The sequence below is a fragment of the Sander vitreus genome, chromosome 20 (assembly GCF_031162955.1).
Source record: "Sander vitreus isolate 19-12246 chromosome 20, sanVit1, whole genome shotgun sequence".
NCBI lineage: Eukaryota > Metazoa > Chordata > Actinopteri > Perciformes > Percidae > Sander > Sander vitreus.
Window position 1 is genome coordinate 16399319 of NC_135874.1, and position 24110 is coordinate 16423428.

At 40.8% G+C, this 24110-nt stretch overlaps 2 protein-coding genes across 6 annotated transcripts; one reads left to right on the forward strand and one right to left on the reverse strand.

The window, feature by feature from the left end:
* Positions 1 to 47: 47 nt before the first annotated feature.
* Positions 48 to 17541, reverse strand: atg2b (autophagy related 2B). 4 transcript variants are annotated; one of them, XM_078278415.1, is made up of 43 exons: positions 17359 to 17541; positions 15708 to 16119; positions 15432 to 15594; positions 15126 to 15278; positions 14933 to 15035; positions 14472 to 14634; positions 14209 to 14388; positions 13986 to 14082; positions 13701 to 13865; positions 13413 to 13564; positions 13058 to 13169; positions 12312 to 12555; positions 12050 to 12212; positions 11832 to 11924; positions 11528 to 11716; positions 11081 to 11354; positions 10890 to 10998; positions 10612 to 10813; positions 8280 to 8422; positions 7796 to 7953; positions 7484 to 7659; positions 7227 to 7377; positions 6834 to 7036; positions 6293 to 6373; positions 6061 to 6167; positions 5890 to 5982; positions 5715 to 5785; positions 5548 to 5624; positions 5284 to 5454; positions 5052 to 5184; positions 4757 to 4956; positions 4438 to 4667; positions 4223 to 4340; positions 3920 to 4111; positions 3741 to 3842; positions 3568 to 3646; positions 2639 to 2849; positions 2480 to 2549; positions 2310 to 2392; positions 2025 to 2146; positions 1635 to 1789; positions 1388 to 1537; positions 48 to 1283 (listed from the first exon to the last, which is right to left on the reverse strand). In XM_078278415.1, exons 2-43 carry the CDS (start codon positions 15867 to 15869, stop codon positions 1053 to 1055), a joined length of 6231 nt encoding a protein of 2076 aa, XP_078134541.1. In that variant the 5' UTR covers positions 15870 to 16119; positions 17359 to 17541; the 3' UTR covers positions 48 to 1052. The 4 variants fall into 4 exon arrangements, with proteins under 4 accessions (XP_078134541.1, XP_078134544.1, XP_078134540.1 ...); XM_078278418.1 differs by lacking the exon at positions 17359 to 17541 and adding an exon at positions 16795 to 16884 and having other exon boundaries at positions 7227 to 7374; XM_078278414.1 differs by lacking the exon at positions 17359 to 17541 and adding an exon at positions 16795 to 16884.
* On the forward strand, positions 17050 to 23904 carry gskip (gsk3b interacting protein). Of its 2 annotated transcripts, XM_078278429.1 has the most exons (4): positions 17050 to 17139; positions 21025 to 21264; positions 22551 to 22796; positions 22889 to 23904. In XM_078278429.1, the coding sequence occupies exons 3-4, from the start codon at positions 22554 to 22556 to the stop codon at positions 23045 to 23047; spliced, it is 402 nt and encodes a 133-aa protein (XP_078134555.1). In that variant the 5' UTR covers positions 17050 to 17139; positions 21025 to 21264; positions 22551 to 22553; the 3' UTR covers positions 23048 to 23904. The 2 variants fall into 2 exon arrangements, with proteins under 2 accessions (XP_078134555.1, XP_078134554.1); XM_078278428.1 differs by lacking the exon at positions 21025 to 21264.
* Positions 23905 to 24110: the final 206 nt, after the last annotated feature.

Here is a 24110-nt window from a genome sequence, read left to right on the forward strand (position 1 = left end):
CCATTACATTCAAATGTAAAAATCATACCAACCCAACCACACTATACTATGGCGCAACCGTTTTTATTTCCCTTTCATGCTTTTAATACAAATTCAACTGTACACTTATGTACAAGAAATATTATCCTGTCCACATCATATAAACAAGAAATGGGCAAGTCTGCAACACAGCATATCACGCCAAATATCAATTGTCAAACATACACTTAAAAAAATCAATTATGCAGGATAATAAGACTTTGCATCAAGTTTGTGCCAACTACTTGAAAATGTGAGCGGCAGACCGACAATTAAACGTTTGAAACTGTTCTTAAATTTTAAAAGCAGCTTTTCAGAACAGCAGCTTTTGTGAAAATTACACAACATTGATCAGAGCTCAAAATAAAATTGTGAAACTAAACTCGGGTAGTCTTCCCATTTGTTATTCATTTGAGCAGTCACTTAAAGTGCTGATAACAGAACTTTACACAGCTGTAACACATTCAGTTTCTACACTTCTCAGTTCTCTTATATTTGCATGAAATGTTACACATTAGGAATATTTACAGTAAATAACAAAGCCCACTTACAGTACGTTATATAAATTAAGGGTCACTACACCTATAATATTGGTGTTGACACTAAGTAGGATAAGAATGCAACCACACAACTTGTAAACAGAACTGCTTGAGAATGATGCAAATGCTGCGCCTCATGAGACAACAGCCTATTTCTTCATTGTAATGATTTTATATTTATAATGCCGTTGTCTATCTTACAACAGAACATAATCCACATAAAGACAATATGTGGCTCAAAAATTCATCACTCTTCATATATCCCTTTGATTAAACAAACAGTTAAACAATGCTGATAACCATAAAGGCACTGTGAGGGAACTGGTAAGCTGACAAGCTAAATCACAGTAGCTCAAATTGCCACAAGATGAACAGTATTTTATTTACACCAGGGCTGTATCTGCACATCTGATGTTCCTCATAAAAAAAAAAACATCTTTTTTTTTAGCTGTTGATTCTGCAGTCATGGTTTTAGGTACCGTATGGCAATAAGAATTACTCCTCGCCCTGCCTCCATTTCTGAGACTCCTCCTGGCGTGCATCAGGGTGAATCTGATTCCTCATCCCACCCAAGACATTGGAGGTGGCTTCAGTGGCCATAATGAGTGGCTTGACCACTGCTGGTGGCAGCTGGCGGAGAACTCCACCCACTGCCCCCGTCATCCCACGCTGCTCATGCTCCCGGGTGGCTGTGTCATAGATGGTCAGGGCTGTGTCTGTAATACCCTGTGGATGGAAACACCACAAAATCCTCATTCAAAAAAGGAGTTTCTTTCCATTAATGCCACTGAAGTGAAAACATTGGTCATTTTAGCTTTAGGGTTGTTTACCTCTTTTACAACAGTATAGGCTTTGGCTACACCTTCTCTCAGGTCAACGGGCTGATGAGCCAGTCCGTAATGGGAGAACCGTTTTATTCTCTTCGTGTCTCTCTCATCAGGCACTGGAGACACCATGTCATAGGCCGTCTCAGCTGCTGCCTAAAAATGACACACAACAATAGATTTATCTGATGCCTCATGAAGGCATTAGTAGTAAATACAGACTTTTGTAGCAACAATGGAAAGATGAGTTTACCTGGATGGTCCGCACCATCCTGTTGGTGAGCTCCAGAGCAGCCATAGCAGTAGAAGTTCCAAAGGAGGCAGTGCCGCGCTGAAACCCACGGACTATACGACCATCTTTCCTGTACTGCTCAATCGGGAGCCAGACCAAGTCCCTGAATCCCTGAACTGAGCAGAACATTCATGTTATGTCTTGTTATGGCTTATATTGGGTAACGAAGAGAAGAAATAATTGAAGAGAAAGAAAAATGTATATGTCGAAGTTAAGCAGTAGACGCTCTAGCTCATTATATCACTTGTTTTAATTTGTGTTTTTTTATCATTTATGTTAACCATTAAAGCACATTTTGAAATGTAATACCTAAAGGCCTGTGACTGAGTTCAGAACATTTATTGTACTCACCTAGTTGTACCAGAGAGTGAATAGGTCCCACACCACCCAGTAGTCCTGGAAGCTGGTTCTTTTTTATGTCATTTAGCCACTCATTTATTGCATAGGAGAACAATTTATCCACACCTAATAATCTGAAATACAGACAAGTATTAGTTTCCTGGGAAAGATTATTGGTGCTCTGCAAGTATCAAAAACTTTATAGAGATACATCATGTATTATGGTGTGCAAAAGAAATTTGCTCTATTACTTCTGAATCCAAGATATTAAATAATAAGTTACTGAGATAAACTTACCCTTGTCTATAGCACAAGCGCCTCAGTTTCAACTCTGAACAATTAAGCTGTGTCAACCCAATAATGATCCCTGCAAATGTTCCCTGAAACAGAGCAGTCATAAGTCATTCACAACGCACAATTGAAATCATTTGGATACAATACATACATTGCCCTCCTAGACCATGTACCTGCTCCATTGCAACATGTTTCCCATGGTAATCCAAGCGAATGGGAACCTCAGAAGTAAATCTAAACTCCCTGTTAGGAAAAGAAAACGTTACCAAACACAAACAAGCAGTTATTATTTCTTCAAAAGGGGATTCATTGTTTAGTTATCTAACGCTGACCTAAAGAAGATCGGTTGGTCTGTGAAGGAAGGAGCAGAGGCTTCATTATCATTCACTTCCTCCCTGCCAGATGTGGAGAAACCATTGTGGCTCAAACGTCTCTGAGCAGGCACTGAGATGATTGGGGCCGGGTCCTGGCTGCTGCCAGCGTGCTTGGAGAAGCTGCAGGAGATCTCTGGGGCAACCGCTTTTTTTGTGGAAACACATATAGCTGCAAAAACAAAATATCATATTAGGAGCCAGTATTTGAAGGTGAGGGTTATGTTAAATGATTATTGCGATTATACATGCAACAGTTACCAACAAAATAAAAGATATAATCAAACTTTATTCACATTGTGGGCAATTCACTCTCAAAATAAAAAAGCAACAGAGACTATTTCTAGTCCCTCCCGAGTCAGCCAGCCAACTTGATTTAACATTAATGCTTTGTAGAGGTCGTATGATTTTCCAAACACAATAAATACCATAGCTATTAACACAAAACTGCCTTGCTAGCTGAATCTTGTTCTAACTAAGATATTTGCTGAAACATGAACAGATTTAGCTACTACGTCCGTGAACTTTGGAACATGGTGTCACCGACTCACCCGCACGGCTGATGTGATCCAAACATTTATAACTCAAGAGCTTTGTAAAAATAGGACTCATTTAATCTGATAAATCACTTTATATAAATATGCTGGAGAGCTTCTGCAAAAGCAGTAGTTAAGCTCAAGTTCTTATGTGTTCCACTGTGGTTCTTGATTTATTTTCATGAATAAAAATGTTTCAAAAACAGTTTTTGACCCAACTCTGGAAGTTACAATGTTGCCAGTAATATTTTAGTGATGAGCACAGTGTTGCTGTCATGCTGATTTAATCACATTCTAAGTGTCTAGTTGACCAATCAAATTGCCTGGTCGGATCTACTTGTTTTTTTTTTTTACCTTCTTGAGCAGGCGGTGAAAAAAACTCAACTTCGGTAGCAAGACTGGTAAAGAAGTCCTTCAAGAAGAACAGTGCATCCTTAAAAAAAAAAAAAAAAAGGCTGTCACTTAAATGTTACTGAGGGATGCTGATACACATGTTTGATAGAAACATATGTATCAGAGTCTTTTACCTGATCAATATTGAGGCGAAGAGGCATCAGGGAAACACGCAAACAGCACTCCTGGGGAGCCTGGCCTGACTCAGGACACATGTGCAGTGCCTTAACTGTCAACTAAGACCACAAGCACACAAAAAGTTACACAAGGCCAAGACTTGACTGCGTTAATGTGAGTGTGTTGCCTTCCTCACCATGTTAGAATGGGCTTTTCGGGGCATTTCCTTGCTAGAATACAAGTAGAGGAACTTGTTCATCTGTGAGGTAGCCAGTCTGTCTCGAATCTCCAAGTCCTGCACAACAAACACCTGCCGGGATACAGGCTGATCCGTCGCTGGCCCAGAAGCCACCTGGGCCTGTGGGTACACCTCATGCTGAAATCTCACCTAGGGAAAAGGTGAAAGAAAAGCTGGTAAATGATGAAAAAATGACTGAAGGTATTTATGTGATCTGTATGAGAGTAATAAACAGTTATTCCAGACGAAGAGGAACTTTACCTTGCTAAGCTGTATCTCCATCAGGACTTCCGGGTTCCTTCCTCTTCCACCTCCTGCATGGCCTGAAGCCTTGGCCTGTCTGACTGGAGTTTGAGAGGGGGAGCTATGGGGCGTAGACCTGCAAGGCAGAGAAAAGCATAACAATTAAACAAGTGTGTTTCCCCTTTGAGCACATTTAAAACAGCGTGTGCACAGTTACATAGTAAATGGCTCACCCCCGGCTTCTAGCAGGAGAGACTGTGAAAGCGGCACTCCCAAAGTCTTTCCCACCATAAAGGTGCCAAATGACGGAGATTTCCTTGATGAGGTAGCGCACCTCTGGGATGGGAAAGTTCATGGCTCCACGGCTAGAATCACTCCCATATAGAGGCTGACTAAAGTAATCATCTCTGATTTCTACAGGATCTGAGGTAAGCTGCTTTACCACTGGCTCCTGATCAAGATCCTGAAACACATATCGCTTACAGTGAGCCAACACAGGTTTTCAGTGTCTTTGTTACATAGCCATAATTGTGTGAATGAGCATCTCCTGACCTCTCCTCTGGAACCTGGTGTCTCTAGGATACAAAAGTCGTCCGTCTCTTGGGTCGGGTTAGGGACAGGAGTGATGAGAGGAGAGTGAAGCATGGGGTAGGTGGGGCTTGAATCTTGGTTAAAAGCCCCACTCTCATCCGGGAACAAGAATAGGTCAGAGCGAGGCGGGTCATGGTCTTGATTCCGTACCTCGTGTGCACCTATAGATGTGTGAAAAAAAAAAGAGTATAAAATCTAGTTAAGTTATATCATTCATGGAGCTAAAACTGTAATCGTTATTGAACAAAGTCTTCACCATTCTGCTGCATCCCTGGTGCATGCTGCCCATCAGTCTCCTCCATAGCTTCACTCATCAGATCCTGCAACATCTGCTGCTCAGTCTCAGCGAGCAATAGGGTCTGAGATGTGGGCCGGCTAGGAAACTCCGCCTGTCCAAAAATACACTCAAACTAAGCATGTATGACCAGCAGAGTTTTCAAACCTACTGTAGCTATGTAACACTGGCTCTTGTTGGTGTCACTGCTGACCTTGGTTCTTTGTGTAGTGCTGCTGTGCTTTGCCTCTGGTTCTGCAGGGGGCAGTAAGTCTCCATAGCTGGCTACATACTGGATAAGGTTCATGAGGGCGGCACAGGAGTCCGAACACGTTCTGATGTGAATAACGTCACTGGAACAGCGCAGCTCAAATCTGGGCTCTGACTATCACCCAAGACACAAATCAAAAATTCAACCTTATTTTCGAGAGAAAACGTTTAAAAACATAAATGTCCTTTAGAAACAGAAAACTCTTACCAACTTTCTATCCACTCCAGGTTTGACAGCTGTAATCCTCAGCTCCAGCGTTCCCATGTCTACCACTTGGACATAGTCTGTGACAAAAAACAAAAGCAAACATTGGTCAAAACTACATTTAAACTTTTCAAGCAGTTTATTAAAAATCCTCACTGAAGTCAACTTACCTCGCGCTAGATTGACAGAGACAGCGTTACTCTTGTCTGAGAGGAATAGAGCCGCTTCGTCCAAAATGATCCTGGGCACAACATTTTATACTGAGCAAGAACAACCTTTTTTTATAGCTCAACTGCAATGACATCTCTCAATTTTGTATCAGCGAAACCAGTAGCCCGTTCATACCTGAGTGTTGACGAAGAGAGGTCCAAAGAGACACTGCTGGAGATGCTGAAAGTCTCTACAACCAACAGTGATCTGAGTGGCAGGTAAAGGGGTCTGTCAAGAAAAAAAAACTAATTAGAATACACACACAGATGACAAATAACTCATTATTTAGTGGGATGTCTATTTTACCTGTAGTCTAGAGAGCAGCTCCACAGGTGTAAATGAAGGGTGGTGACAGACGTAGGAGGGGCGTAACCCAACACAGGCTCATCGGAAACATTCAGAAAGTCAACAATCTGTTGCACATAAATTGGCATTAAGATTACATGTGTGATTTTTATGGCATTACATTTAAGAGAAGGCAAAAGAATAAAGGAGGTTGTGTAAAAGTTAGTGAAGTGGTAGCTCAATATTGGCCTACCTGGTCATACCAGCCCAGGCCAGATGGGACCACTCTGTGCTGGAGTGTGGCTCCTCTCACTCCAACAGCCACCAGAAATTCCTGGATAAAAAAAAAGGCACACATCGTCACATGGAGCAGAAAACAAAAAACAAGCCGACTGATGTCTAACTGACTGTCTAATAAGGGGAATGTAGACTGAATGTGGTTGAAACACTAAACCACCTTCCTAACCTGGGGTTAGAAGTCGTTAACAGTTAATTAACACAATAAGAAAGCTCTTCCGCTACACAAAATTCTACAATTTTTGCATTGTTTACTTGTGAAATATTGGGTAGTTTCACATGTTAAGGCCTCTAAAAACTATTCAAATATAACAATCTGAAAATCGAGTGTGTGAAACTGCTCACAACTCACTGACCTGTTCATAGCCACTCTAGGGTTTTAACTACATGGATTAATTTCAGTGGGGTCCTAGCAATCAAGCACAGCTCAACAGACAAGATAATCTATACCAAGGTGATCAAAAGCCAAGGTCACGGTCAGTAATTCTGTAATCCACCTTGACATTGCGTTCTGCATTCTGTGATGAGATTTTGACGGCAACAGACACCATGCTGCGGGCCTCCAGACCAATACCCTCCGAGGGCGTTGAGGATCTCTCAGGAGATGTCTCCGATTGGTAGATGGTTGGCTCTAACCAGTGGGGATGTGTCCTGCATGGCAACTTGACCTCTGAGATAGAGGTGCCTCCATCCACAAGTCCTGAGCAGATTAACAGAGTGAGACATCAGTGAAGGAAACATAGGTACATGAATGACATAACAACAGCGATGTAGATACAGTATGGTTGAATAGTAGTACTCCCCATATTTTAAAGTCACATTATCACCAAATATCACATACACACAACAGCATAAGCATAACATGTAGTTAATATGTGCAGTTTGTTTACCTTGATGATACATGCAAATATTACTGGTGTGGAAGCAGATGTAGTGTTGGTCTTTATAGCCTTCGTACTGCGTCACACTGAACAGCACAGCATTTTTCACCTCCAGCCAGAACTCGCCATGTTTGTTTTTCAGTACAGTTTTATCCTCCTTCTGGGAGAAAGATGGAAACTCAATCCCACTATCCATAAAACAAGATATTAGGAATGTCTGAATAAAACATATGAGGATAGTGATATCAAAAAGGATGAGAGTTTACCTTAGCATTAGTTTGAAGAGCCACCAGGCCATGATTGACACTGATGATGACAGAGAACAGGCTCTGGGAGGTCTTGCTCTGGGCTCTGGGCTTTTTCTTTTTGCGAGACCTGGGGCCCAGGTCCGATGCAGGAGAGTAATAGTGCATGGTCTCCTCCTCTGAGCCACTGGTATCCTCTGTAAGCACAACAAAAAGCACGTCTATGAGCTGCTGGTTGTTTAAACATGACTTCACATTAGACATTTCTACTACTATTCTAAGAGTCTGACCGATGCAAAATCATGGGAATTTTTTTTTTTTTTGTCGTCTCACCCTCGGGACCAGTAGACCGAAACTGGCTGAAGCTGTCCTTGGAGTAAGTGTTGATCAGCTGACTGGCGACAGAGAGTCCAACTCCATATGGCATGCTTTCCACCGTCTCCACTGGAGATGGAGCAGTGGGCTCCCACAGCAGCAGGTCATTGTTTATCCTAAAATATTGAGAATATGCATTTATGTATGGAATAGGTAGGGGTTAAGTATCTTATTTGGTATCTTATCACATCTTCTATGGGTATGACCACAGTTTTTGTCAATTCATTTTGACAGTCCAATCAAACATTTAACTGGCGGTCAACAAGACCTGTTTTAACAGAAATATAGCATCTATTCAAACAAATAAACAGGGTGCTACAAAAACACATTTATACATGTGAAAAGGTTTCAGAAGTTAATTGTTTTATTATTGCTTATTGGCCTACTGTAAAACTTTAACAAACATGTCCTGCCATTTTAGATCACATTACAAATATGTTACCTGTTGTGTAGTTTTTCATAAAATGCCTTGTTGGGGAGTACTAATTGCACATTGGGGAAACATAACTCAAGGATGAAGCGGGAGTTGTTCATGGTTTTTTCCTGGAACTCTGTCATCTCAGCGACATCACCGGGGATAATCATCTGGAGTTAAAATAAAAAGATTTTCAAAACATGTGCTCCACCACCACCTGCTCTGTCAACTTAGGTATGCAAAGCAGTCCTCATGTTGCAGTTTACATAAATATGCATCTCTCATACTGTACATTATAATACATCAACCAGATGATACCAGATGATCTCCTGAATGCAAATGTATCCACCTGCACAAAACCACCTTCTTTGGACCAATACCATCAGAACTCCAATTCAAACATTTTCAAACTTTTTCCAAATATACAAAATATAGTGGGGAGAACAAGTATTTGATACACTGCCGATTTTGCAGGTTTTCCCACTTAAAAAGCATGTAGAAGTCTGTAATTTTTATCATAGGTACTCTTCAACTGTGAGTGACGGAATCTAAAACAAAAATCCAGAAAATAACATTGTATGATTTTTAAGTAATTAATTTGACATAAGTATTTGATACATCAGAAAAGCAGAACTTAATATTTGGTACAGAAACCTTTGTTTGCAATTACAAAGATCATACGTTTCCTGTAGTTCTTGACCAGGTTTGCACACACTGCAGCAGGGATTTTGGCCCACTCCTCCATACAGACCTTCTCCTGATCCTTCAGGTTTCGGGGCTGTCGCTGGGCAATATGGACTTTCAGCTCCCTCCAAAGATTTTCTATTGGGTTCAGGTCTGGAGACTGGCTAGGCCACTCCAGGACCTTGAGATGCTTCTTATGGAGCCACTCCTTAGTTGCCCTGGTTGTGTGTTTCGGGTCATTGTCATGCTGGAAGACCCAGCCACGACCCATCTTCAATGCTTTTACTGAGGGAAGGAGGTTGTTGGCCAAGATCTCGCGATACATGGCCCCATCCATCCTCCCCTCAATACGGTGCAGTCGTCCTGTCCCCTTTTCAGAAAAGCATCCCCAAAGAATGATGTTTCCACCTCCATGCTTCACGGTTGGGATGGTGTTCTTGGGGTTGTATTCATCCTTCTTCTTCCTCCAAACACGGCGAGTGGAGTTTAGACTAAAAAGCTCTATTTTTGTCTCATCAGACCACATGACCTTCTCCCATTCCTCCTCTGGATCATCCAGATGGTCATTGGCAAACTTCAGACGGGCCTGGACATGCGCTGGCTTGAGCAGGGGGACCTTGCGTGCGCTGCAGGATTTTAATCCATAACGGCGTAGTGTGTTACTAATGGTTTTCTTTGAGACTGTGGTCCCAGCTCTCTTCAGGTCATTGACCAGGTCCTGCCGTGTAGTTCTGGGCTGATCCCTCACCTTCCTCATGATCACTGATGCCCCACGAGGTGAGATCTTGCATGGAGCCCCAGACCGAGGGAGATTGACCGTCATCTTGAACTTCTTCCATTTTCTAATAATTGCACCAACAGTTGTTGCCTTCTCACCAAGCTGTTTGCCTATTGTCCTGTAGCCCATCCCAGCCTTGTGCAGGTCTACAATTTTATCCCTGATGTCCTTACACAACTCTCTGGTCTTGGCCATTGTGGAGAGGTTGGAGTCTGTTTGATTGAGTGTGTGGACAGGTGTCTTTTATACAGGTAACAAGTTCAAACAGGTGCCGTTAATACAGGTAATGAGTGGAGAAAAGGAGGGCTTCTTAAAGAAAAACTAACAGGTCTGTGAGAGCCAAAATTCTTACTGGTTGGTAGGTGATCAAATACTTATGTCATGCAATAAAATGCAAATTAATTATTTAAAAATCATACAATGTGATTTTCTGAATTTTTGTTTTAGATCCCGTCTCTCACAGTTGAATTGTACCTATGATAAAAATTACAGATCTCTACATGCTTTGTAAGTAGGAAAACCTGCAAAATCGGCAGTGTATCAAATACTTGTTCTCCCCACTGTAAGATTTTTTTATAGTTTAATTGTGGTGTTTTCCTAACATCAAGCATATGTGTGCATTGATAGCATGTGTTATAAATGCCCCTGGTCCAAATTGAGAACATGAGATGATGTTGTATAAAGTGAGAAGAGTTACATAAATCAATCCGGTGGTATTCATACACCTAGATCATTTCTAATCCAATACATTAAGCAGTTGCTTTAGGCTCCAGTGCATTTACTTAATGTTTTAAAGCAAAAATACTGCACTTCAAGACTAAGAAATGTAATAATATATACAGTAGTTGGCTGTGTATTTACATTTTTGATGAATGTGGCCCTTTGGCCATGACCCACCTCTTCATTCTCATACATAACCCTTCGTGACGAAAAGGGTGACGGCTCTGGTTTCCCAAAGTCACACACATCCTTCAGTGAATGGGCAGCCCCTTCCTCCTCTTCCTCTTCAAGGGAATGGTCCTCAGCCCCTTCGTCATCTTCAGCCGTCACCCGCTCAAGGATCGAGTGGACTGCAGTGGGGTTCATCTTCAGCACAACCCTGTTCAAAGGGTCAATATCACTGAGAGGTGGCCCTGAATGGACAGATCAGTTTGAGGTTGGTTTGATTAACTTACCTGGGCCAATCGAATTTTACACTTTCAGATGTTGTCATGTCTCCATCCATGGTGTGGGACACTCTGAGGAACCGGGCAGCTGGTTGATCTGGATCCTCCTGAAACTTCCCTGTGCAACAAAAAAAGCAATTAGAGATATAAAAAAATTTCAGAGGGAACTTTAGATTTTTTTTCTCCATTCGACCACATACCAATAAGCTCCCTGAAAGTGAGCTCCATCTTGGTTTGGTCAGGAGAGCTGCCACCCATGAACTCTGTCTTCACTTCCAGGTCTTCCAGCTCCAGGTAGAGTACTTCCTTCTGCAGGGACTTCTTGAACCAAGGGCCTCTCTCCTGATCTGAGCGCAGGTCAGGGATGGGGAAGTGGATTGCAAGGCCCAGCAAAGGAGCATTGACAGTCAGCGATACATGACAGTTGGTGGGGGTATGGCTGTCATCAAGGAAAACCTCTGCAAAGGCCTTATGCTGTGAAATGAGTTCAAAGAGACAAAGAGTTAGATAATATACAGTTGTAGAGCTGCGATTTACATGATCAGGTGTGACAATAATTTTCTAGGCTACAATTATCATACCATTGTGACATATCATTATATTCATATTTCTAAATATTCAATTAGTAGTTCTTGGGACACCCTTACCAAGCTGACATGTTTATTATAGGATGTGTACATGTGGGAAGCCATCAACTCTGTGGTGGTCAGCTTCTGAGGTTGTAGCAATGAGTTAAGACGGTCTACAATGCTGATGTCCAGCTCACAGTGCACGGGGCCCAGCTCCACCTGGATCTCAGCTTTCCTGGGAATGGTGCTAAGGCGAACCTGGCCGCCCTGCACAGAAAACCAAAGTGTTGACTAAAGTAGAAGCCTGACAATGCACAAATAATGTGTTTCAGTGTTAGGAGTTAGTGCTGTGGTTTCATACTGAACTAATAAACGGTGTTACCTGAGGGCCTCTGCGCTCAGCTTGTTTGTAAAGCAGGTGAAGGCAGGTGGTAAGCGACGCATCGGCACTGGCAGTAGTGTCAAATGTCAGGAGCTGAGGTGTGACAGAGTGACTAGTGAGAAACACTCTTAAAGTCATGCCAGCTGCAACTTTCAGCTTAAGTTTAACCGAACAAAGCACAATGCAAAATGTGCTTAGCTCAGGCTTGAGACTCTAACCTCAGTGTACTGAATGCCTCTTTGGGAGCCACCACTGACAGCCTCAGAGGGGAACAGACACTCCAGAAACTCCATCTGGTTCAGGGAGACGTCAGTACTGAAAGTCCGCAGGCTGGATCCCTGAGAGTGCTCATAGCTGATCTTCAGGCCCTGGCCCAGAAACCTGCAAATATAAGCCCCGATCAGACAGACATAAAACACTTAAATGATAAATCAAGTATAATCTTGCCACAAAAGGAATAAGTAAAAAATAAAAGTGCACCTGAGATGGTCATGGGGGCAAGCGTGGTTAAACACTGTCCGAGACTGAAGGAAAGCAGCTGGGGCGAGCTGGCCGGGGCCCAGCATGCTGAAGAAGTGTGCAGCCATGGGGCCAAGAGGACTGGGAGCGGCATCTGGTGGTGGCAGCGGGTCGATATGGAGGACTGAGACAGCCAGGCTACTCAGGGTTAACTTTAACACCAGCTCTGGCCTTGACTCATCACCGTGGGTTTTGGATGGATGGGCTGAAATACAACAATGGCAGGTATACATACAGATGCTTCATTTTCACTGTGGTGAAATGATAACCATGTGCAACACAGGGCTGAGTGTTGGTAGGTTTTCATATAGACAAGCACTTCACCAGCAGATTTCACTGATTTTTATATCTACAACCACAGATAAAGCTCTACTCTCCTCTCAGACATCTCACTGCTGAACTCAAAGAGGAAAAGGTAATATCAGCTTGAACCCCAAACCACATTTTTTCGCATGTATTTTTTTTTTAATTGTATTTTATAATTAACAATAAATACGTTATTGATCTTGTGTTACAACTGTTGTCACTGCTGCACAACCAATTGCCCCCACTTTGTCTACAAAAAAAGTTGTTGACTACTCAGGAAGATATGCTTGGAATAAAAACCTGCACACTCATTCCCCTCTCTTAAGCACATGGCCACAGAGGGACAAGTATTTAATAGTTTAATGTGTATAAAGTAAATAAAAATATGTTGTAATACTTACAAGTCTGTCTCAGTAATTTTTGAGGGAGTTGTGAATCCCGCGACTGGATGGGAGTTTCATTAGTCTGCTTCTCTCTTTGTCGTGGTACATCCATGTAATCATCCCACAGAGCCTACAAACACAAATATGATGCCAGATAATGTAACAACAGCAGTTCATTTGGAGAATTTTACCACACAAACCCAAAACACCCACACATAATTAATATACCTCATAATTTTGTCAGCATAAAGATTAAATTACATTGTACATTGACATGTCGAATAGAGTAACCAGACCACTGAGAACTCTTACGCTCAACTACCTTACACTTCAATGTGTCTTTATGACTGCAGTCAAAGAGGTGAAGACTTACTGTTGCATTTCCAGAGGGAGATTCTCCTGGTGAGGCAGAGTAGTTACTATTGAGTGACAAATCCAAGTCAACGGTAGGTGGTTCACCCAGAGGAGGAAGGGATGACAAGCTGTGAGACATGTCCATGTCTGCCATGGAAAAGAACACATCATCTGCACCAACCACAGATGGGTTTAAAAAAAATAAAAGGAAAGGACAAAGAGAGAACACATTTCATTAGATAGATGTAACCATGACATCTGGTTTCTCTGAAAGGTCAGGGGTTCTGGGATAATGTTTCAGTCCAACCTCGACTAGACACAGTCCTGGTGGTCTGGCTCTCAAAGAGGTCGGGGTCCATTCCTGGCACAGCGGTATCCTTTTTTAGACAGCGGTTCAGTTCCATATGGAGCCGATACTCATCCTCTTGCTGTATGGGTCGGCTCTTTCTATCCTTAGCCCATTCCTGTGCACCTTTACACAAAGAATAAGAAATACTCTATTTACTCTACTTTTAAGTAACTGATTTGGTGACATTTTTACCCTGCTTGATCCAAATATTCTTCTATCATCTATCAAAAGAGGGGTGCTCACCTCCACCAGAGAAAGCTCCACACAAGTCCAGAAGAAGATGAACTTGCCGTGGGGACAACAGAATAATAAGTGTATCAATATGTCCAACAACATCCAGCTGAAAAGCAAAGCATGAAAAACAAGCTGGTTAATAGCAATTACCCCTAGTTCGTAATATTGATTAAATAATCAGGATTTTTTTCTTGTTTTATAATATTTTGTAGATAAGAAATGCTTAGTTTACCTTTGCTCCAGGCATAGCCAAGTTGTTTTTTAGAGTGAGGGACAACTCAATTTTACCACTGAGGCTCCCGACCTGCACAGGTTCAAAGGGTGTTGTAGAGGATACAGGCTCTGTAAACTGGGGATGAGGCTCACATATTATTTTGGGATTCCAGCTAGGGGAGAGCTTTGGTTCAGTTTCCTGCAAAATAAGAGAAATATCTTTTTAAAAGTCTGACACATACAACTCTTTTATGTCAAATTGTAAAGGCTTGCTACACCAACCGTTGGAGTGGGTGAAGATTTACAACCAGCACGGGACACATCTGAGAACTCATCCCAAAATACAGTGATGCCTTCCATCTGCAAGTTTTTATGTGCAAATGTGGTTGGCTGATGCACATTCACACTTTCTCTCTCCTCATCTGTTTCATCGCAGTAAACAATCCTGAAAGCAACGACAGAACACAATCAGCTTGACAAGGACCTGCAGTATGACAGTGAAAACTAATTTATTGCATGTACTACATATTTGGGACATCTTCTATACATTTAGCTGCAGCCCTTTTTTTTACTATCCACAACTCAATTATTAAAAATATTCTGCTTCCCCTTATCTATGTCTCTTCCTTTCTGATGGATTATAGATTTAAGAAAGACAATTGACAACGGATGAAGGCTTTTAACTAGATTCTGATGTTGAAAAATATTTAGAATATTTTGGAAACTGACTGTCCAAAACTTACTTTTTGATTCGAATCTCAAGGGCGATTCCAGTTTTTGAATTTTCTGGAATGTGTTCAACTCTGAGAACAGTATCCAAAAATGTCACTTTAACTCTTCTCAGAACTGCAAGATAGGAAATTAAAAGATTACTTTACAAAATACTAGGCTTGTAAACCTCTTTAAATGTTGCCTAACAGTATAGACATAATGTACCTGTCTCTATCGTTTCTGCAAACTTCTCTAATCCTTCAAAAGGCTGGAAGCTCTCTCCCATATCGTCGGTGAGTTTCTGGCTGAGACATTCTTTGGCAAGCTGCATGCTGCTTGTCATGAAACTGGACCAGTACATGGGCTCGGTGCCAGATGCTGAAGGAACAGCCAGTGGTGACTCGGTCATTGACTTTTTAGTAAAATCAGTTGTCAACTTTTTAATGTTACAAAATGACGACACGTTTCCACCTATCTAAAAGCTTTTTCAAACATTGTGTTGTAGTGGCACATAATGCAACCTGTCCTTACCCACTCTTGGTCTTGGTCTGAGCACCATCTCCAAACCCTTGACCTCTAGGGCACAGTTTTCGTGAAGTAGAGCTGCCCATGGAACAGTTAGAGAAATTGACTGGATGAACCCAGCGATGACCTCAAAGGGGGCATCTGCTGTCTCTAGGAGTTCATTGAGTGACTGAGGAACAAGAAATAATGTTGAAGCCTCTTTTAGTTCATACAGATTCTGTGTTCAAATCAAAATAAACTAATCAGTTGTATTTCCTGCCACAAAAGTAACACTACATATACCCATTTATCCAATGGCACTTGTGCAAGTGATCCAGTTCCTTGATAGAGGTCTAAACTGAGCTGATCCAAGCTCAGCTTCTCCTGCAGAAAGTTGCCAAGATACCGATGCAGGAGGTATCTGCAGGCCCGCTTCTTGATGGACTCAGAAAATGGCCAAGGCATCTTAACTCAATAGGTGAACAGTACACAGGTAATGAAAGGGATCTTAAGGCTCTGCAACCGGAATGCTATAGCTACTTAGACAGCTATGAATTAATCACTGGTGTTACAGTTGTGTCATCCTGTCGACTTAAATACATTGAGAAATCGTGAGCTCAAACACCATTCACATCGCAAGATGAGGGACACTTTGGAGGATGTGTTGACACACAGGTTTATGTGCGGGAATTGGTCCGACTCCAGTTTGCTGCTCCTACAGAAACACACACATATGGTTCCCCCTTTGTAATTTGACACTTGACACAACATTAGACTTAACACACACAATGTTTACAACACAGGCGAAAACAACAAGCTTAATTAATGCGTCAGTTTAAGACAGAGACAGTTAAATTGTTCCTCAGTAGCATTATAATATAGTGCAATATAAAATGTACAGATAACGTTAGTGTTATCCTAAGCACACATTTACCACTATTCTAGAGCCTGTGTAAACAAGCCAAGCGCACTTGCGAAATAACTGTTAGCATGCCACAGACTTGCTAGTCAATAGCAACCCTTAGCTATGTTTACTTAAACAGAGCTGTCATCGTAGTCAACAAACGGGAGTTGAGTTGAGCTAGCTAGACAAAGGCATGTCATTTAGCTAACTAGCCGGCTAGCAAGGCTAGCGACGTTATGAACCACTCCTGTCTACAGATTGAGGCAACATTAGCATAACCGGCTAGCATCTGGCTAAAAGGCTGTTGCGATACTGCTTGCTAGATTGCTAGCTAACCCTAAAATCCAACATATCGCAAGTTATCTAGCTACCCCCACACGTGAGATATACACTGACAAAAACACTTCACATATCGACACCAGCGCAATATTCATACACGCACAAGTAAATGAACAGAGTCGAAGATATCAGTGCAGCTGTTATTACCTTCTGTCTGAGTTGTTTACAAACACTTTCATGACTCCGCACAGCAGAGCCTACACACTCCGGGGTGGGATTAGTCAATGACGTCATAACATGGCGGATCTGTGTATACTGGGGCACACTCATTGGGTCAATACTTCTTTTAGCTCGTTATTTAGACACTAAGCAGATACACTAGAAATAGGGCGTGCGTTCGTGTGATTTCAGTCTCTGGTAATCCACAAATTTGAGACTCAGCAGATACCTATCTAACGCTAGGCAACGCTCATTTGACTGAACCCTGTCCACCGGAGAGCTCCGAGTTGGCTGGAAGCTTCCACAAACCGGAAGAACACAACCAGCGAGGAGGTAAGAAAATGAAAATGCACGCAGTTTGGTTAGAAATTGTTATAGTGACATATTAATATGAAATGTATAATGATATTAAATCATATGTAAAATGCAGTCGTTTTGAATATAAACGAAGTGTTTGAAATACGTGTATGGCCCACAGTGAGAGAGACCACTGTTGTGACCGCGGTGAAGGTAGTTTAATGTTTGACATTCGTCGGTTTTCGCGGATGTTACCTTCAATAGCTCCGTGTCAATACTTCGATTTCCCCCAGTTTCAGGGTATGTTGGAGAGCTTATTTAGACAGATGTTTCACACATATTTTTTAACTCAAAATCACAAAAAATAACGACACAGTTCAGAGCGCAAAGAACTGAATGTCTGTCCAACGCGCCCGTCACAATAGACGTACTTAGGGACCGTCGTAAAATTGCAACTCCACTCATTTGAGTCTTTATTAACTTTTTTGTTTTACAACATAGACATCTCAAACCACTTCCATTATAGAGAGGGAGAGCCATTAAACATTTCACACTTGTGAATTAGTAAAAATAAATAAAGATGTAGGCTATAGTTACCAATAACGATGGTAGTTACAACCATTTTCTGTTTAATGAATATACTGACATCAAACCACCTGTAATAGGTCTCAGACATCCTCTTACAAATTTCACAGCTGTTATTTTGTGAAAAAGTATTTATCAAATCTTAGGGGTGCACGATATATCGACTCAATATCATTATCGTGATATCACGTTGCGCGATATTATACCGAAAGTCTCGCGATAGTTACGCAATATTTTGTTTGCGTTTCATCCCGCCCGACATGTACCCAAAGAGTATAGAAGCAACAAGAGGCGAAACTCAATAGAACGTTGTGTTACATTCAGTCCAAGATGGCGGAGCTGCAGTTCCATTGAGTTTTGCCTCTTGTTACGTCTATACTCTTTGATGCCCCTCTCGAAAAAATACACATCACTTGGTAGCGTTGTATTTCCCCCGACTCATTTCCTGGTTCTCCTTCTCCATAAACAACATGAAATCAAGGAGAGGGTTAACTTTTCCTGCTCCAGATTTCCCACCGTGGTCAGAAAGAACAGGGGAGAAACTTTGCTTCTCTCACTGTGACTCTAGAGTCGCTACTCACTCCGAAGAAAATCGCCGTCACTCTCTCACTTCTTCCTCGCTCTACCACACACACACACACACATACACACACACATGCCGGCTGGACCATGGGCTCGACGCACACACCAGAGCACGTATAAACATCAGCTGCGTAGACCCTCCGCGAGAACCATAAAACGAAGCGAAAGAAAAGAAAGGACCTAAAGAGAGAGCGAAGAGTGGAGCAAAAAGAACACAAAAGTAAGAAAATGTTGCTCTGGGAGGCGAAGAAATAACAGAGATTGAAAGGAAACTTTAGAGGCCAAAAGTAACCTACAGTCACATTAGCTACAAAAGAGAGCGACATGCACTCGCTTGTGGGCGCTCCTGGGCGTGCCTAGCCTTCCCCTGGTTGCTTGGCATACTGTCCAACCAGTAAAACATGTCCTGTTCTGTAGACACATGTTGTACCAGTCCAATATGACTGTCAGTTGAAATAAAGCTTGTGTTGTAAGAAAACTTGTTTTATTTGTTATAAATCTATTTTGATGCGTTTTCCCATAACTTTGGTAATTTTACATATGTTTAAAAATATCGAAATTAATATCGATATTGCAATATTCATTATCGATATCGCGATATCAAATTTTTTCAATATCGTGCACCCCTATCAAATCTCTTAGCATCCTCATCAGTGACCTATTATCTCTAAAATGCATATTTAAAGGTTATCAATTTAATGGCTTTCTCATTTATGAATATGTTGGCATCAAACCACCTGTAATATGTCTCAGACATCCTTTTACAAATTTCACAGCTGCAATTTTGTGAAAAAGTCTTTAGCAAATCCCTTAGCATCCGCATAACTGACATGTTGTCTATAAAATGCACATATAAAGGTTATCAATTTAATAGGTTTCTCATTTCTGAATATATTGGCATCAAACCACCTGTAATATTTCTTTTACAACAGACATCTTTTACAACTTTCACAGCTGTTAGTTTGTGTAAAAATACGTTGAAAATACCTGATCAATATCAGTGATCTGTTGGCTATTAAATGCATATTTAAAGGTTATAATTTTAATAGGTTTATCTTTAATGAATATATTGACATCAAAACATATGTAACATGTCTCGGTTATCTCACAACTTTCACAGCTTTTAGCTGTTAGTACTGAGCAAATTCTGCATCATCTTCAGTGACCTATTGTGTAAAAAAATGCACATTTAGAAGTTATCACTTCAATAGGTTTTTCATTCATGAATTTACTGAGAACAAATCACCTCTTACATTTCTCAGACAACCTCTCACATATTTAACTTTGTGAAAAAAAACCTTGTAAAAATAAATTTTGTAACAAATGCAAATTCAGAGGTTATTTCCATGTTTACAAGCGCTCTTAACTGCATCGTTATTTTTGGTGATTTTGAGTTAAAAAATAACTGTGAAACGTCTATATTACCTCTCCAACATACCCTGGAACTGAGTAAAATTGAGGCTTTGACAAGGACCTATTGAAGGTAACCGACGAAAACCGACGACTGTCAAACATTAAAGTAACTTCACCGCGGTAGTGTTGTGCCGAGTTTTGCATCCCTGCCGAGAATTGCATCAACCTCACGGGCAGCAAGGAAACGCTACTACTTATGAGTCTTATAAAACATTGACTCTAACATTCAAAAATGACAGACTTCATATTATGTAATGTCATTGATTAACCGGACAAAGAAGAATATATCGGTCTTAAACAGTACACTTTGTCTTAAAAATAGTTTCCCCTTGTGGATGCAATTCTCGGCAGGGATGCAAAACTCGGCAAAACAACTGTCAATTGTTTTGCTACTGTTAACCAGTGCATTAACTAATTTCCCCAGAGTTTACAACAAAATGTAGCAAATGTTAGCCATCTTTTAGCCGAATTATAACATTTGTATGTAACTCACACATTGAGTAACCAGCTCTATTTTGCCTCAGCCAGTAACACACGAAGGCTACTCACAGCTGATCCGCAGGGTTTCGCTGTGATGTCGATGTTTTTAATTGTATAAATTACCGTAACCTAGTTTTATACAGTCTATGAAATTAATACGTTATTACATGGGTTGTGGACGGTAATATGTGTGTAATACTGGCAGTGATGGAAAGCAACTATGTGCATTTACTCAAGAACTGCATTTCAGTACAAAGTTGAGGTACATATATATACTCTATATACTTTTTGCTCCACTTCATTTATTTGACAGCTGTAATTATTAGTAACTTTACAAATTAAGATTTTCCACACAAACCATATGATCGTGCCATAAAATATGATTCACATTTATAAATTAAACTATTCAGCACTGTGTAAACAACAATAAAATGCCACATGCTCATTAATACAACAGTAATAATAATCCAGTAATAACAATATATATATTATAATATTTAACGCTCACAGGGGCTTTTTTTTCTGCATTGCTATCTTTTGATACCTACAATTACAGCAGTACAACTTGCTTGTGATACATATTTTTTTCATTGTGTTATTGCTGCTTTTACTTAAGGGATGGCTCTAACTTCCTCCAATACTGAATTGAGGCATATATGCATGTGCCAATAGGTCTTCGCTTATCATTTAATCTGTCAATTTGTCGATTAGCCCAATAAAACAACAAAGTTTTAAGTACAGAAAACGTAAGAATTGACAAATGTCTAATATCTCTTTCTAATACTTATTTGCCTTACTGGCACTGTGTTGGTATACAATTACAAAGCATACAAACCATAATAATATTTTCTCCTCCCATAGAAAATAAAGGATCCACTGTGTTTTACCTGTAAAACCCACATCAGATAGATGTCAACAAGGTGGAAGGGAGAGGTTAAGTAAAGATTGCAGCATGTTTCACAATCAGTCAGTGGCATACCAAGGCTGAGTCCTTACTGCAGCAGCAGCCTAGGTTCGATTCCAACCGGCGGCCCTTTGCTGCACGTCATCCTCTATGTTTCCCCTTTCCTGTCAAGTATTTGGCTGTACTATCAAATCAAGGCAAGAAAAACCTCCCAAAAATGTTTTTTTTTTTTTATTTAAGTTTGTTATCCTTGCACTATTGGACTTATTTGCACTACACCATTACACACACTCTCATAGAGCACCTTACCATACATACTGAATCACAGGGTCAGTCTCTGCCCTGTCACTGCAAGCGTCTCATGCTATACATCCCTTAGTACATTCATGTGGATTTTTCATTTAGTATCTTTTCTTTTATTGGCCATACTATTCATGTGGATTTGTTATTTTATCATCCTGTTTGTGATGTATGTGTATGTTGTGTGTGATGTCTTTAAGCTACTGGGACCTTGAATTTCCCCTTGGGGATCAATAAAGTATCTATCTATCTATCTATCTCTATCACAATAACTGGTTAGCAATGAATGATGATGCCAGGTGCGAAGCAACAGGTTGCAGCTGTCATGCATGAAAAAAGGCTAATACAGGAATGCACAACGTATTAAATAGTGATTAAATAGAAAAAAACTGAACCAACTCAGCATTAGAGACATTAGTATTAGTCTCTGGGAACATATTGGACTTTTGGAGATTTGGTGCCCTGATGAATAGATGAGTGAAGTGAAGTACTCTACTTGGCTTAACCAAGTAGGGATAAACTAACCAATTTAGAAGAAGGAAGTGTCTCTCTTCCAAACCAGTCACACTGGTTTGGAAATACCTATGTCATATGTCGACCTATGACATATTAATTTGGGTAAGTTCCTAACATTATTTGCTTTGACTTTTCCTCACACAGTCAACTACACATAAAGGTTGTCAGATATTAAAAGTAGTCCACTTTGCACCTAAAAAGGTCACAGAACAGTCACATGCATGTTTGTTTCAGTTCTCCTTTTTTCTCTAGATAATGGACATTAAGGAAGCATCGCTGCAGCTGAATCACAACCCTGCTGCTAATGTTGTAATGCTGCTTAAAGCTGTATTATATATTTTGAAAGTTTGATGATGCTACAGGTGTAGTTTAAAAGACTTTACTACTGTCTCATTATAGATAGTACTTAACAGGTAGTCCAATTAATGTAGCGTGTTGCCATGGCAGTAGAGAGCTGCTTGTTCTGACACAGTCCCAGTTAACTGCATGGTTTCTGAGTGCACTCAGTGATTGTGGACATTGGGAACTATTTATATCATTGTGCCAGTCAGCAAGCTCTAATAGCATACAGTAACATCAATAGACTGTAAAAATAACATTTTTTACACTCTATGGTAACATCTGGACTTCCGCTGAGTCAGTCAATAACGTTGTTGTTCTGTTACAGGGGATGGAGATAGACTGCCAGCCCGAGGAATCCATCGTCTCTTCATTTGATGAGGACTGCGTTGTGCTTGGTGACGTCAAGGACATGATGTTGGAGGCAGAAGCAGTGGTCAATGACGTACTTTTTGCCGTTGCTGAAATGCATGTGTCACAAAGTCTCAACAGCGTGTCCGATGTGGCCTACATAAACGTGGAAACAAGAGAGGGAAACCGGTATTGTCTGGAGCTCACAGAGGCAGGACTAAGGGTAAGATGCACCAAAAGTGAGGCACAGTGATTACCGTACTTGTTTTATTTGTCATTATATGCATGTTTTACATAAACCATTCTACCAAACAGGTGGTGGGCTACGCCTTCGATCAAGTGGACGAGGATTTGAACACCCAGTATCATGAGACTGTTTACTCTCTTCTGGACAAGCTAAGTCCAGGTTACAGAGAAGCCTTTGGGAATGCTTTGTTCCAACGTCTGGAGAGGCTGAAGCAAACCGGACAATAAGAATGACCAAGATGCTGCATAAGTTGACAAGTGGAATAGAGGTTGATGATGTTGGTGTATTTCGCTATATGCCAATAAGAACCAAGTCTGGTCAAATATTATAGCCCCTTATGTGACATCTACCTGCCTAGCTCCCACTACAATAAGGGGTACCCTGCTCTATCGACTGCTTTATCATTGAATTACTTCATGTTAGTTACTCAACTTTAGTGACTGCTGGGGATTGGCTGGATGGGGGCTGTTGCAACATTGTGTTGACTTTACTGGGGAAAGATCTTCCAGCTTCCGTGTGATACAAAATTGTAACTGCGTACATTGAAAATTCTGCACCTTTTTGTACTCAATTAAAAATTAAATCGGAGAAAGAGGCAGCACGTTATAAAATTGTATTGGATTATAAGTTTCCCCCTCTGCCCTGCTTGCACTACAGCTGACAACCGATATCTGCTCAACTACACCCAACTAGTTTTTATTCAGCAAGTGTCTGAAAGAACCAAAGCTATATTCTTTCAACTCATACTGCCTTAATGACTGACTTTTGGTTAGAAAAGTACAAATAAACACATTGACTTGTGTTAACTTATTTTGTATTGATGTGAGATAAGGCATTTTGTGGAGCTGACATTTCACACGGAACTTGTTTGAAAGGTTTAAGCTAGTTAGCACTGTATACAATACCAATTATCAAGTTGTTTGGCTATTACTTCTCCATACTGCATTGAAACAAGGTTGCATTTCAAGATTTCACTGTAGAGCTGCTTCAAAATCTTGTTTATTGTACATGTGACCTGGTTCCTACGTCAGTGTTATGAAATCTATTTTAAGAAAACTAAAAGACCAATAAATTCTCAGAATGATGGCCGTCTTATCTCATGAATAACAACCTACAAATGTTTGACAGCAGGCACACCCAGGCTGAGCAGTAATAAGAAACTTGCTTTAAATCATCTGATTTTAGGGACATTAAGTTTGCCTATGATTTACAGAGTGTATCAACAAGTGTGTCCGACATGTATGTTGAAGATGGAAATTGCAATAACGGCAATTTTAGCAGATATTTTAC